Genomic DNA, 15,685 nt, shown 5'->3' with positions numbered 1-15,685 from the left:
AACACAAAGAAAAATTACTGAAAGCAGCAAGGGAAAAATGACAAATAAGATACAAGGGAACTCCCATAAGGTTAACAGCTGATTTCTCAGCAGAAACTCTACAAGCCAGAAGGGAGTGGCATGATATACTTAAAGTGATGAAAGGGAAGAACCTACAACCAAGATTACTCTACCCAGCAAGGATCTCATTCAGATTTGATGGAGAAATCAAAAGCTTTACAGACAAGCAAAAGCTAAGAGAATTCAGCACCACCAAACCAACTCTACATCAAATGCTAAAGGAACTTCTCTAAGTGGGAAACACAAGAGAAGAAAAGGACCTACAAAAACAAACCCAAAACAATTAAGAAAATGGTAATAGGAACATACATATTGATAATTACCTTAAATGTGAATGGATTAAATGCTCTAACTAAAAGACACAGGCTTGCTGAATGGATACAAAAACAAGACCCATATATATGTTGTCTACAAGAGACCCACTTCAGACCTAGGGACACATACAGACCGAAAGTGAGGGGATGGAAAAAGATATTCCATGCAAATGGAAATCAAAAGAAAGCTGGAGTAGCAATACTCATATCAGATAAAATAGACTTTAAAATAAAGAATGTTACAAGAGACAAGGAAGGACACTACATAATGATCAAGGGATCAATCCAAGAAGAAGATATAACAATTATAAATATATATGCACCCAACATAGGAGCACCTCAATACATAAGGCAACTGCTAACAGCTATGAAAGAGGAAATCAACAGTAACACAACAATAGTGGGGGACTTTTAACACCTCACTTAACACCAATCGACAGATCATCCAAACAGAAAATTAATAAGGAAACACAAGCTGTAAATGACACAATAGACCAGATAGATTTAATTGATATTTATAGGACATTCCATCCAAAAACAGCAGATTACACTTTCTTCTCAAGTGCACACGGAACATTCTCCAGGATAGATCACACCTTGGGTCACAAATTAAGCCTCAGTAAATTTAAGAAAATTGAAATCATATCAAGCATCTTTTCTGACCACAAGGCTATGAGATTAGAAATCAATTACAGGGAAAAAAATGTAAAAAACACAAACACATGGAGGCTAAACAGTATATTACTAAATAACCAAGAGATCACTGAAGAAATCAAAGAGGAAATCAAAAAATACCTAGAGAAAAATGATAATGAAAACACGACGATTCAAAACCTATGGGATGCAGCAAAAGAAGTTCTAAGAGGGAAGTTTATAGCTATACAAGCCTACCTCAAGAAACAAGAAAAATCTCAAAGAAACAACCTAACCTTACACCTAAGGGAACTAGAGAAAGAAGAACAAACAAAACCAAAGTTAGCAAAAGGAAAGAAATCATAAAAATCAGAGCAGAAATAAATGAAATAGAAACAAAGAAAGCAATAACAAAGATCAATAAAACTAAAAGCTGGTTCTTTGAGAAGATAAACAAAATTGATAAACCATTAGCCAGACTCATCAAGAAAAAGAAGGAGAGGACTCAAATCAATAAAATTAGAAATGAAAAAGGAGAAGTTACAACAGACACTGCAGAAATACAAAACATCCTAAGAGACTACTAGAAGCAACTCTATGCCAATAAAATGGACAACCTGGAAGAAATGGACAAATTCTTAGAAAAGTATAACCTTCCAAGACTGAACCAGGAAGAAATAGAAAATATGAACAGACCAATCACAAGTAATGAAATTGAAACTGTGATTAAAAATCTTCCAACAAACAAAAGTTCAGGACCAGATGGCTTCACAAGTGAATTCTATTAAACATTTAGAGAAGAGCTAACACCCATCCTTCTCAAACTCTTCCAAAAAAATTACAGAGGATGGAACACTCCCAAACTCATTCTATGAGGCCACCATCACCCTGATACCAAAACCAGCCAAAGATACTACAAAAAAAGAAAATTACAGACCAATATCACTGATGAATATAGATGCAAAAATCCTCAAAAAACTACTAGCAAACAGAATCCAACAATACATTAAAAGGATCATACACCGGGCTTCCCTGGTGGCACAGTGGTTGAGAGTCCACCTGCCGATACAGGGGACACGGGTTCGTGCCCCGGTCCAGGAACATCCCACATGCTGCGGAGTGGCTGGGCCTGTGAGCCATGGCTGCTGAGCCTGTGCGTCCGGAGCCTGTGCTCCGCAATGGGAGAGGCCACAACAGTGAGAGGCCCGCGTACCGCAAAAAAAAAAAAAAAAAAAAAAGGATCATACACCATGATCAAGTGGGATTTATCCCAGGGATGCAGGGATTCTTCAATATATGCAAATCAATCAGTGTGCTACACCATATTAATAAATTGTAGAATAAAAACTATATAATCATCTCAATAGATGTAGAAAAAGCTTTTGACAGAATTCAACAGCTGTTTATGAAAAAAACTCTCCAGAAAGTGGGCATAGAGGGAACCTACCTCAACATAATAAAGGCCATATACTACAAACCCACAGCAAACATTCTCAATGATGAAAAACTGAAAGCATTTCCTCTAAGATCAGGAAGAAGACAGGATGTCCACTCTCACCACTGTTATTCAACATAGTTTTGGAAGTCCTAGCCGCGGCAATCAGAGAAGAAAAAGAAAAGGAATACAAATTGGAAAAGAAGAAGTAAAACTGTCACTGTTTGCAGATGACATGATTCTATACATAGAGAATCCTAAAGATGCCACCAGAAAACTACTAGAGCTAATCAATGAATTTGGTAAAGTTACAGGATACAAAATTAATGCACAGAAATCTCTTGCATTCCTATACACTAATGATGAAAAATCTGAAAGAGAAATTAAGGAAACACTCCCATTTACCACTGCAACAAAAAGAATAAAATACCTAGGAATAAACCTACCTAGGGAGACAAAAGACTTGTATGCAGAAAACTATAAGACACTGTTGAAAGAAATTAAAGATGATACCAACAGATAGAGAGATATACCATGTTCTTGGATTGGAAGAATCAATATTGTGAAAATGACTATACTACCCAAAGCAATCTACAGATTCATTGCAATCCCTGTCAAATTACCAATGTCACTTTGTACAGAACTAGAAAAAAAAAATCTTAAAATTTGTATGGAGACACAAAAGACCCTGAATCGCCAAAGCAGTCTTGAGGGAAAAAAACAGAGCTGGAGGAATCAGACTCCCTGACTTCAGACTATACTACAAAGCTGCAATAATCAAGACAATATTGGTACTGGCACAAAAACAGAAATATAGATCAATGGGACAGGATAGAAAGCCCAGAGATAAACCCACACACCTATGGTCAACTAATCTATGACAAAGGAGGCAAGGAGATACAATAGAGAAAAGACAGTCTCTTCAATAAGTGGTGCTGGGAAAACTGGACAGCTACCTGTAAAAGAATGAAATTAGAACACTCCCTAACACCATACACAAAAATAAACTCAAAATGGATTCGAGACCTAAATGTAAGAATGGACACTCTAAAACCCTTAGAGGAAAACAGGAAGAACAATCTTTGACATAAATCATAGCAAGATATTTTTTGATCCACCTCCTAGGGTAATGGAAATAAAAACAAAAATAAACAAATGGGACCTAATGAAACTTCAAAGCTTTTGCACAGCAAAGGAAACCATAAAGAAGACGAAAAGACAACCCTCAGAATGGGAGAAAATGTTTGCCAATGAATCTTAGGACCAAGGATTAATCTCCAAAATATATAAACAGCTCATGCAGCTCAATATTAAAAAACAAACAACCCAATCCTAATATGGGCAGAAGACCTAAATGGACAGCTCTCCAAAGAAGGCATACAGATGGCCAAGAAGCACATGAAAAGATGCTCAACATCACTAATTATTAGAGAAATGCAAATCAAAACTACAATGAGGTATCACCTCACACTGGTTAGAATGGGCATTATCAGAAAACCTACAAACCAAGAAATGCTGGAGAGGGTGTGGAGAAAAGGGAACCCTCCTGCACTGTTGGTGGGAATGTAAACTGATACAGCCACTATGGAGAACAGTATGGAGGTTCCTTAAAACACTAAAAATAGAATTACCATATGACCCAGCAATCCCACAACTGGGCATATACCCAGAGAAAACCATAATTCAAAAAGACACATGCACCCCAATGTTCATTGCAGCACTATTTACAATAGCCAGGTCATAGAAGCAACTAAATGCCCATCGACAGATGAATGGAGAAAGAAGATATGTGGTACCTATGTACAATGGAATATTACTCAGCCATAAAAAGGAACGAAGTTGGGTTATTTGTAGAGACGTGGATGCATCTAGAGACTGTCATCCAGAGTGAAGTATGTCAGAAAGAGAGAAACAAGTAGGTGCATTTTGTTTCCCCCAGCCTAGTAAGAATAACTGTCCCCCCAAAACAGTTTTATGAATTGTTGGCTATACACTGTTGAATGAATCCAGTTTTTAAAAGGTCAGATATTGTGTTACGTGAGTTATCTAGAATCTGTTCTTCAACAGTTGAGAATTATTTTAAGATAAGATCAGTATTCCTTTTTAACTTAAGCATTATTTTGATCTTACAACCTCTGTGACTTTAACAAATAGTCATTTATTTGAAGTGACGTTTTTCTGACGTTACGTTATTCTTGAACACTAGATGGTGTGTTGGGACCCATACCCCAGGATGAAGAACAGCACCAAAACAAGAAGCTGCGTCTTGCAAACCACTAAGAAGTCTTGTGTAAACTAGGGTGAAGGCCTCAAGAATTTTTATTGCACTTTTAAAATCCAGCCTTCTTAACTCAGAAAATAAGAATGGATTTTGGATATAATTGAAAAAAATTTTTAAAGAAAGCTAATTTATTACTAGCATATGAATGATATTAATGAGAATATTTTTATTTTAGATTTGTGTGTTTTCCAGAGTATAGTGGTGTGTTTTTTTATTACACTGAATGAGGTATCAATAATTTAATGAGACCCAGTTCAATCGGCCATACAGATTGATTTCTCCTTGTCTTAGCTCTACATTAACCAGTTTGAAAGGGGCTGGTTTATTGGATCACACATCTCAGCAAAGAATTACATACCTTTTCAGAAATATTAATTTTTAAAAATAAATTAATTTATTTATTATTTTTGGCTGCATTCGGTCTTCGTTGCTGCATGCGGGATCTCTCTAGTTGCAGCGAGAGGGGGCTCCTTTTTGTTGCGGTGCGCAGGCTTCTCATTGCGGTGGCTTCTCTTGTTGTGGAGCAGGGGCTCTAGGCACGCGGGCTTCGGTACTTGTGGCTCGCAGGCCCTAGAGCGAAGACTCAGTAGTTGTGGCACATGGGCTTAGTTGCTCCGCGGCATGTGGGATCTTCCCCAACCAGGGCTTGAACCCATGTCCCCTGCATTAGCAGGCGGATTCTTAACGACTGTGCTACTAGGGAAGCCCAGAAAGATTAATTCTGGTGATAATTAGTAAACTACTCCAGGAAAATAAACGGCAACCTGGCCATTTTTAAGTCAGTGTGTGGCTCACCAAAAGTTCCCATTTATACTCAAAGCTTTCTAATAATCAGAATTTACTTAATTAGGATTGAGTCATAAAAATGAAGTTGGTGGACCTGGTCTCCATTATAAAAGTACATTCCTAACAAGGTTATTAATTTTTCTTCAGTCTTTCGATATGTAGAAATCACGATCATTTGTTGGACTAGTGTGTTTTTATATCACTGATTTTGGGTAGCAAAAGGAAGAGAATATAATTCTGAGACAGTATTACTATTTGATATCACTGACTCTTTAAACCACTAACAACAAACTTCAAATTTGGTTATGATGTTAACAGAGAAGAAATATTTTAGTCTGGAATACTGAAACTAGCCTTTTTCAAGTTCCATTCATAAATGCTGCCCATTATTCCCTCCATATAATTAGCACAGAATGTCTCATGGCTTTGAATGGAAAGCCTTATAAAAACACTTGCAAATCTTAAGAATACTGAAAGTCTTGAAAGTAAACGTTATGGTCAGTTCAGTTATTTTCCAAATTGCTCTTTGTGAGTCCTCTCATTTTTATTTGCTGAGAAACTTTCAGAAAATTAGCCCGAGTCAGAGAGGGATTTGCATGGCCTATGGCCTGCAGGCCTGGGGTGTGACATGCTGAGGAATGACTGCCCTGGTTATATGTGGGGAATCAGGTTCGCCTCTGCTGTTGCCCCCTTTCCAGGGCATCACATATCATCACAAGGCCTCCTATCAGTTTCTCAGAATTTTACACAGGACAATCCACATGTTGACCGATGTCCCTGCTTGGACAGCAGCTTAGGTCCTCCGGGGGTTTAGTCATCATACCTGGCAGTTGAGAACTGCTGTAAACATTTCACCACAGATGTAGGACATGGAATAGAGAGGGATGGGAGAAAAGATGCCTTTAGAGGTAACTAAGGCTAATTTGAAAACCAGTGGTTAAGCTATTCTTTAATATTTATCGATATTAAATATTGAGATTTGCTTACATTATGCTTAAGTTCATCTTATATGATGTGTTGTTTTCAACTGATGTCAGCTACATCAACTATTTTGTAAATCAATGAGCAAATGTTTTGCCAGTTTTGTGGATTTATGTGTTGGACATGGTGGGGAATATCAGAAGGGAGAAACATACAAATGGAAAGAGCTATGATTAGGAAATGGAAAACTGGCTATTTCTGTAGCACTATTAAAATGGTCATGATAATGCCATATTTTCTTCTGTACAACTGGCCGGATTTCAACATTTATTGAGAGTTTACCATGTAGTACCAGAAGGAAAGCTCTTTGAGTGTAGGGATGTGTGTATATGTGTGTGTGTGTGTGTGTGTGTGTGTGTGTGCGCGCGCGCGCGCGCACGCGCTCACGTGTGTATTTAAACTGCTGAATCCAGTACCAACAACAGTGTCTGGCACATAACAGGCATTCAATAAATATTTGTTGATTGACTGAATGACTGCTGGACTCTGGCTAGACCCTGTAGATGAGATGTGTAAGAAATGCGTCCTGACCTCAAGAAGCTCACAGTCTAGCGGAAGTTGCAGGCATGAAATCAAGCAATAGAGTGATTCTCAGAAGGGGGTACCTGGACCAGCAGCATTAGCCTCGCCTGGGGACTCGTTAGAAGTGCAAGTTCTCAGGCCCACCCAAATCTACTGAGTCAGAAACTCTGGGGGCGGGGCCCAGCATTCCTGTGGATGTAACTGTAGGAACAGTGGTGGCACAAAAGAGGACAAGCATACACTCTGGTGAGTCATGGAGAAAGGGTCTTGTAGAAGTGGAGGTCCTGAAGGGGCTACAGGGTGTTGCCAGGCAAACAGTGGGGGTGAGATGAACTTCTGGGAGAAAGTAATGGAGATAGATGGTCACACTGGGAAGCAGGAAAGGGAAGTGTCAGGGACTCGCACAAAGATTGCTGAGCTGTACCAAGAGTGCCCTGGGGTAGCCCCCTGCCTAAAATCTAGGAATTCACAGTCAAGAGGGTTCATCCCTTAGCGTGAGAAATCAAAATTTGCACTTAAAAATACATCATCCTTAATTTCAAAGATGGGGAGGATAATAGTGAATTCATAATTTGAAAAAAAGAGCTCTGCATTTGTTTACTGCCAAGTGACAATATAATATGCCACCTGGAGGCGGGGTGAGTGTGGGCCTGGCTCGCCACCCAGCTGTCAGGTAGAGTGCATGCAGGTTTACATGTACTGTTTCATTGCATCACTGCCAAAGCTTTTTCTTTTATTCAGCTTTTCTATGGGTTTCTCTTCCTCAGTTACTTACTGAGTTTGAGAATACACCTTCTCTCATAAATCTTCCTCGTTTTATGCATGAACAGTTCAGCTTTAAGATCTGCCACAACAATCTGCTTTTGACCCACTTTAGAGCAATTTTTTGAAGTTCTGGTATTGCCAGTAGTGGCCACTTGGCATTTAGCTGAGGCTATTACTGTTGCTTTTTAGGATTAAGCAACAGGTTAGAACCCTCATTTCATGTGTAATATTCTTCAGGGGTTTGTTTTTTTTTTGCTATCATTTAAAATTATAACATTTCTGATATACAAGAAAAGTTAAAAGCCCCATTAATCAGTATCAGTTGAAAATGAGACCCATTTAAAATGGAATACCCTTTAGAACCTTGTCCATAAAAATGTATTTACTCTATTCTATGAATTGCATTCAAATAGAGTCAGATTTCAAAGGAACTCAGATCTCATCTGTTTGGAATACTCCTTTATAGTTCTGGAAACAGAAGCATCCAGAAGGTGAATGATTTCTTCAAGTCTAGTTCAGAATGTCACAAGGGCCTAAATCAGTATCAGGGTTTTTTTGTCCATTTTCAGTTTTGCTTTTAATGTAAGTGCACATTTGTCCTGTACATGTTGACATGTTGGCTGATTTTAACATGTATATGACAGTAATAAAAGACTTCCATTACTATAAATTATTTTTTAGTAAAATTACACCTACACATTTTAAATGAGCAAATAGTCCTATAAACCTTACTTTGAAACAGTAAGTCTCACGCTGTCCTCTGTATCACCCCACCCCAGAGGCCACCAGGCTCAATTATTTTAGCTGATTATTTTGTATTTATCTCCAAATGTCCAAATCACATGTTCCTTACTAGTGTTTCAGTTTTAGGTATTTTCTTTTGAATTACCATTATGAAAGAGCTTTCTTTCACCTCACTCTCTCCACCCACTTCCATCTTTCCATCCTCCCCACATTCTTTTATTTTGGTGGCATCAATATTCATTGTCTGGTATTATGACTATGTAAATGCTATTCACAGGTTTGTCATGTTGTGTACTGTGATTACTTTCCCTTTCCTTATAAAATTTATTTTTCTGAATTTAAAATTTGACTTTTTTTGAAGGGGGCGAGCTTGGTTTTCTATATTTTATTGCTAACCTGTAGCCAAACTCTTCTCCTAGTTGTGTGACCAACTCTTCTCCCAGTTGTGTGACCTTCTCTCAGTATGTTGAAGCACATTGAGTGTCCTAAAAAGCTCTTCTTATTGAAGAAATCCCTCCTAGAGCCTCTGACCACCTCTAGCCTGGGCTAATTGGTCACTAGACCTTCTGCACTGCTGGCTTCCTGGGGTCTTCCTCCACAGCTCTGCTGGAGGGAGTTGGGGGGCATTCTTCACCCTCTCCTTGAATTGGAACACCTGTTTCCTGGGATCCAGTCTTTTTCTCAGTTTGGTGGGCATATCTTTCAGAAGGGCTCTGAGAAAAGGGTACATGGTGGTGGGATGACTGTCAGACAAGACTATTGTTGGGGAACATTTTCGATGCTATGAGTATCTGCAGATGTCTTTATTCTACCCTCAATTTAACTGATAGTTTGTTGGGTGTAGAATTCTAGATTGGGAATAACTTCCCCTCAGAATTTTGAAGGCATTGTTTCATGATCCTAGTTACACTACTAGAATAAGTTTCAAGGTTTGGGTTGTCAATCAGACTCACAGGAATCAATGAAGGGGGGACTTCCCTGGTGGCACAGTGGTTAAGAATCTGCCTGCCAATGCAGGGGACAGTTCGAGCCCTGGTCCAGGAAGATCCCACATTCTGCGGAGCAACTAAGCCCACGCCACAACTACTGAGCCTGTGCTCTAGAGCCCGCAAGCCACAACTACTGAGCCCACGTGCCACAACTACTGAAGCCCGTGCGCCTAGAGCCCGTGCTCCGCAATAAGAGAAGCCACCGCAATGAGAAGCCTGCGCACCGCAACAGAGAGTAGCCCCCGCTCGCTGCAACTAGAGAAAAGCCTGCGTGCAGCAACAAAGACTCAATGCAGCCAAAAATAAAAATAAATAAATTTATATTAAAAAAAAGAATCAACAAGGGTTACTTGGCAGCAGATGTTTAGAACAATGTAGAACACAGCACAGCCTCATGCACTACAGCAGCCTCCCGAGACCTCACATTCATAGGCACAGCTTCCAAAATGTCACCACTGAGTCCTCTTTTCTCTTTGTCCTATAAGTTTATGTTTAAAACACAACTCCTTTACTTTCATTTTATGATTTTGGGGGAGAAAAAAGAGGTAAATTAATGTTTGTTCACTTCCATTTTTGTATTTTCTATAATGTTCTGGCTTTAAGCATGAAATTCCTTTCCCACAGTCATTTTAAACATTTTAATTAATATATTTAGTATAAATAGCCACCCCCTAATATCATTATGTATCTTTTCCTTGGGGATAAGCCCCAAAGATATTGTGTCAGAGGAGTATGTGTTCTGCTTAGGGCTATTTTTAAGACTTGATGCAGATGAGGAATACCTGAAAAATACGGATTTTCTAAAACACAACCTTTGGGGATAAAGAATTAAATCTTGTTCAACATCATAGCATTTGGGTGTCTTTCTATTTGTTATTTCTGATTGTATATTTTAAAAGGCTTGAAAATAGAAACACTTTACCAGGCTAACCATGTATTTTGGTTCTTGTTTAACTCTCATCTCTGCTGGAATTGGTCCACTAGGTGGCTTCAGGCTCAAGTTTATTTGCAAACCATATATCTGATAAAGAGTTAATACCCAAAATATATAAAGAACTCGTAAAAATCAACATTAATAGAACAAAGCACCCAGTTAAAAAAAAAAAGGGCAGACATCTGAATAGACAATTTTCCAAAGAAAACATACAGATGACCAACAGGTACATGAAAAGATGCTCAGCACCACCAATCATCAGGGAAACCCCAATCAGAATCACAATGATATCATCTCACAGCTGTCAGAATATTCTATTATCAAAAAGACAGTAACAAATGTTGACAACGATGTATAGAAAAGGTAACCATTGTGCACTGTTGGTGAGAAGTAAATTGGTGCGGCCACTATGGAGAAAAAGTATGGCTACTTCTCAAAAAAAATTAAAAACAGATCTACCATATGTTCCAGCAATTCCAATTCTGGGTATTAAGCAAAAACACTAATTGGAAAATATTTATGCACCACTACATTCACTGCAGCATTATTTATAATAGCCAACCCAAGTGCTCATCCATTAATGGATAAAGAAGTTACACACACAATAACTGTATGATTTCAATTATTTGTGTAATCTAAAAAATGAAGCAAATGAACATATAACAAAACAGAAACAGATTTGTAAATACAGAGGAAAAAACAGGTGGTTGCCAGAGGAGGGGGGGGTGGGAGGAGGAAAGAGGTGAAGGAGATCAAGAGGTACAAACTTCCAGATGCAAATAAGAAACAGTCTTGGGTATGAGATTTGGGAAATATAGTCAGTAACTATGTAATATCTTTGTATGGTGACATATCATAAACAGACTTACTGTGTTGATCATTTTGAAATGTATAGAAATATCAAATCACTATGTTGGGCAACTGGAACTACCAGTGTTGTAGGTTAATTATAGTTCAAAAACAAACTCACAGGAAAAGAGATTTGTCCTTACCAGAGGCAGTGTGTGCGTGGAGAAGGAATTGAACGAAGGCAGCCAAAAGTTACAAACTTCCAGTTACAAGATAAATAAGTACTAGGGATGTAATGTACAACATGATAAATTTAATTAACACTGCTGTATGTTATATATGAAAGTTGTTAAGAGAGTACATCCTAAGAGTTATCACAAACTTTTTTGCTATTTCTTTAATTTTGTATCTATATGAGATGAATGTTCACTAAACTGATTGGGATAATCATTTCATGATGTCTGTATGTCAAATCATTATGCTGTATACCTTAAACTTGGATACAGTGCTGTATTGTCGATTATATCTCAATAAAACTTAAATAAATGAATAACGCATTAATAAACCTAACTTAGGAAAAAACTTTATAGCAAGATTAAGTGAATCCTATGCCAGGACTCCAATGTTTTGGTTGTTAGGAAGTATATTAATATAACTAATCAGCTTACAAATTTAGGAAAGGCATGTGACCAACTTGATAGATGCAAATAAAGTAGCATGGTAGAATATTACAGGTAAAAATTATAGAAATAAGATATTAATGCATATGTACTCAAAGAAATGTCACACACCCACAACACGAGTTCACCTATAGAGAAATAATAGATTAATTTCCTCTAATTGTCAGATCACTAGGAGACATGAACACCTAACTTACTTAACACTTTGAGGTATTAGTACGAAAAAAAATACCACTGGAAAAGGATTAAAATTATCTCCATTTGCAGAGCATATGGATATATATCTAGTAAGCCCAAAGAACAACTGGAAATTTGTTACAGAAAATAAGACAATAAAATATTTTAAAAACTATAACATAAGCATGTAGTACACAGTTCATATAGACACATCGCAAGCAGTTACCAGGTATGTTAAAAGGGAGGCTGCAATTTTTAAAGTATAAAATAAAAATAACAACACATGTGAAAAGCCTACATGAATAAAATTATCATGAACTCCTTATATAGGTAATACAGATTCAAAGAAAAGGAAAAATCTATTTCCTTAAATATAATAAGAAATCTTATATAGAGAGAAAAATATACCAATATGCATATGTGTATGTATATATTTGTGTGTATATATGTGTGTGTATACATATATATACACACACGTAAAAGTTTTTCTGGAGATAATTTATTGTTTACATAAAATGAGAAAAAATGTACATAAAATAGTTATTTTATGAAATAAAAGATTAATTATTAACTTAAATATATTTTACATACAAGATACTTTATATATGTTTCATGGAAACTACAAAGAAAAATATCTATTGTAGTTACACAAAAGATTAATCCTTTTTCTTTAAAAAGAATTAATTCATATCACATCAAAAAAAAATACAAAGGAACTACAACAACGACAATAACAGAAAATAATGAAAGTCCTTATCAACAATTAACTTAAACATTAACAGATGAAATTCTCCAATTAAATGACAAAAAGTGGTTGAATTAATCTAAAAAAAGAACCTACAGGGAATTCCCTGGTGGTCTAGTGGTTTCACTGCCAGGGACCTGGGTTCAATCTCTGGTCGGGGAACAGGGATCCTGCAGGCAGCATGGCGTGGCCAAAATAAAAAATAATTTTAAAAAGAACCTACAATATGCTGTCTGCAAAAGACTCAATTTAACTTTAAGGACGTATATAGGTTAAAGTGAGAGGATGTAAAAATATATTCCATGCAAAGGCAACCCCAAAGAGAGCAGGAGTACCTAGACTTAGATAATACATATTTTCAATCAAAATCAGTCATGAGACAACATTACTATACAGTTATAAAGGAGTCAAATTATCAAGAGAAAAAAAAAATTATCAAGAGAATATTACAAGTATAAATATGCACCCAACACTGGAACATGTAGACATTTAAAGCAAATATTAACAAAACTACATACAGAAAAAGCAATAAAGTAACAGGGTACTTCAATACCCCATTTGTAAATGTGGATAGATCATCCAGGGAGAAAATTCATGCGAAAACATTGACCTGCACAACACTTTAGAAAAGTAAACCTAACGGATATATACAGAACATGCCATCCAAGGGCACCAGAAAACACAGTCTTCTCAAGGGCACATAAAACATTCCCAAGGATATGTCATTCCTGGGCCAAAAAGCCAACTTTAACACATTTAAGACTAAAATCTTATCTCAAAGCTTTCCAACCACAATGATATGGAGCTAGAAATCAATAGGAGAAAAGTCTGGAAATTTTACAAATACATGGAAATTAAACAACACATTCCTGAATAACCAGTGGGTCAAAGTAGAAATTGAAAGAGAAATTAGACAGTATCTTGAAAAAATATAAATACAAAATACCACAATTTAGGGAATACATCAACAGTAGTTCTTATGTGCCTACATTTTAAAAAATGAAAGTTTTCAAAAACAACCTAACTTTACACATCAAGAAAGTAGGAAAATAAAGAATTAAGCACAAGATTAGAAGAAAGGAAAGAGCAAAGATTAGAGGATAAACAATGGATAAAGAGACTAGAAAAAAAATCAAGCTAAGAGTTGGTTTTAAAAAATGAAGCAAACTGACAAACTTTTAGCTAGACTAACCAAGGAAAAAAGAGAAGTCAAAAAATCTGATAAATGGAAGAGGAGACATCAAAGAAATACAAAGGACCATAAGAGTATATTATTAACAATTACATACCAACAAATTAGATAAATTATAATAAATAAATTTCCAAAGCATGAACCTACCAAGACTGAATCATGAAGAGAAAGTCTGACAGACCAATAATAAATGAGGACATTGAAACAACAAACATAAACCTCCCGACAAAGAAAAGCCCAAGACCAGATGGTTTCACTGGTGAATTCTACCAAACATTAAAAAACTGAACTTCCCCGGTGGCGTAGTTGTTAAGAATCCGCCTGCCAATGCAGGGGACACGGGTTCAAGCCCTGGTCCGGGAAGATCCCACATGCCGTGGAGCAACTAAGCCCATGCACCACAACTACTGAGCCTGAACTCTAGAGCCGGAGAGCCACAACTACTGAAGCCCGCGCACCTAGAGGCCGTGCTCCACAACAAGAGAAGCCACCGCGGTGAGAAGCCCACGCACCACAATGAAGAGTAGCCCCCGCTCGCTGCAACTGGAGAAAGCCTGCGTGCAGCAACGAAGACCCAATGCAACTAAAAAGAAATTTAAAAAAATAAAATAAAAAATTTAAATCTATAAAAAAAATAACACCAATCATTCTCAAACTCTTCCAAAAAAATTGAGGAGGGAAGACTCCCAAGCTCATTTTATGAGTTCAGCATTACTTTGACACCAAAGCCAGATAAGGAACACTACAAGAAAATAAATCTAGGGGCTTCCCTGGTGGCGCAGTGGTTGAGTCCGCCTGCCGATGCAGGGGACACGGATTCGTGCCCTGGTCCGGGAAGATCCCACATGCCGCGGAGCGGCTGGGCCCGTGAGCCATGGCCGCTGAGCCTGTGCGTCCGGAGCCTGTGCTCCGCAACGGGAGAGGCCACAACAGTGAGAGGGCCCGCGTACCGCTAGCTAAATAAGTAAATAAATAAATCTATAGGCTGATATTCCTGATGAACATAAATGCAAAAATTCTCAGCAAAAGTCTAAATAAATCAATAAGGGTGATACACATTGCTAAAAGAATGAATATATGATCCTTTCAATAGATGCAGAAAAAGCAACTGACAAAATTCAAAACATTTTTATGACAAAAGCTCTCAAAAAATTGGGAACAGAAGAAGCATGCCTCAAAATAAGACCATATAATACACATCCACAACTAACCTTGTACTGTACCTTGTAACCCTGAATGGTGAAAAATTCAAAGCTTTTCCTTTTTAATCAGGAACAAGATAAAGGGTATCCACCCTCACTACTCTTATTAAAGACAGTACTGAGGTCCTAAGCAGAGCAATATGACACAAAAATAAATAAAAAGGCATTCAAAATGGATAGGGAAAAGTAAAGCTTCCTCTGTTTTCAGAAAACATGATCTTATATACGACCTCTTCTCTCCCCCAATATGGTGAAAATAAATTCAATAAAGTTGCAGGACATAGAACCAACATACAAAAGCCAGTTGCATTATATGCAACAGTAACAAAATATTTGAAAGAAATAAAATAATTCCATTTACAAGTAATTGTTGTCCTCGACCACCCTAAGGGTCCCCGGGCGTCTGTGACAGCACGGGTCCGACCTCTTTAGTCGGCTGAGGCAACCATCCCCCGT

General features: G+C 37.4%; 1 protein-coding gene across 1 annotated transcript in view; it reads left to right on the top strand.

The window, feature by feature from the left end:
• Positions 1-4,722, top strand: part of CDADC1 (cytidine and dCMP deaminase domain containing 1) — a 40,731-nt gene extending 36,009 nt beyond the window's left edge. Inside the window, exon 10 of the mRNA XM_065896157.1 lies at positions 4,649-4,722. Coding sequence (XP_065752229.1) covers positions 4,649-4,722 — 74 coding nt within the window. The remainder of the gene's footprint in view (positions 1-4,648) is intronic.
• The last annotated feature ends 10,963 nt before the right edge of the window (positions 4,723-15,685 follow it).

This window comes from Phocoena phocoena, chromosome 18 (genome assembly GCF_963924675.1).
Source record: "Phocoena phocoena chromosome 18, mPhoPho1.1, whole genome shotgun sequence".
NCBI lineage: Eukaryota > Metazoa > Chordata > Mammalia > Artiodactyla > Phocoenidae > Phocoena > Phocoena phocoena.
Note: the sequence above shows the minus strand (reverse complement) of the source record. Positions and strands in the feature narration are given on the sequence as shown.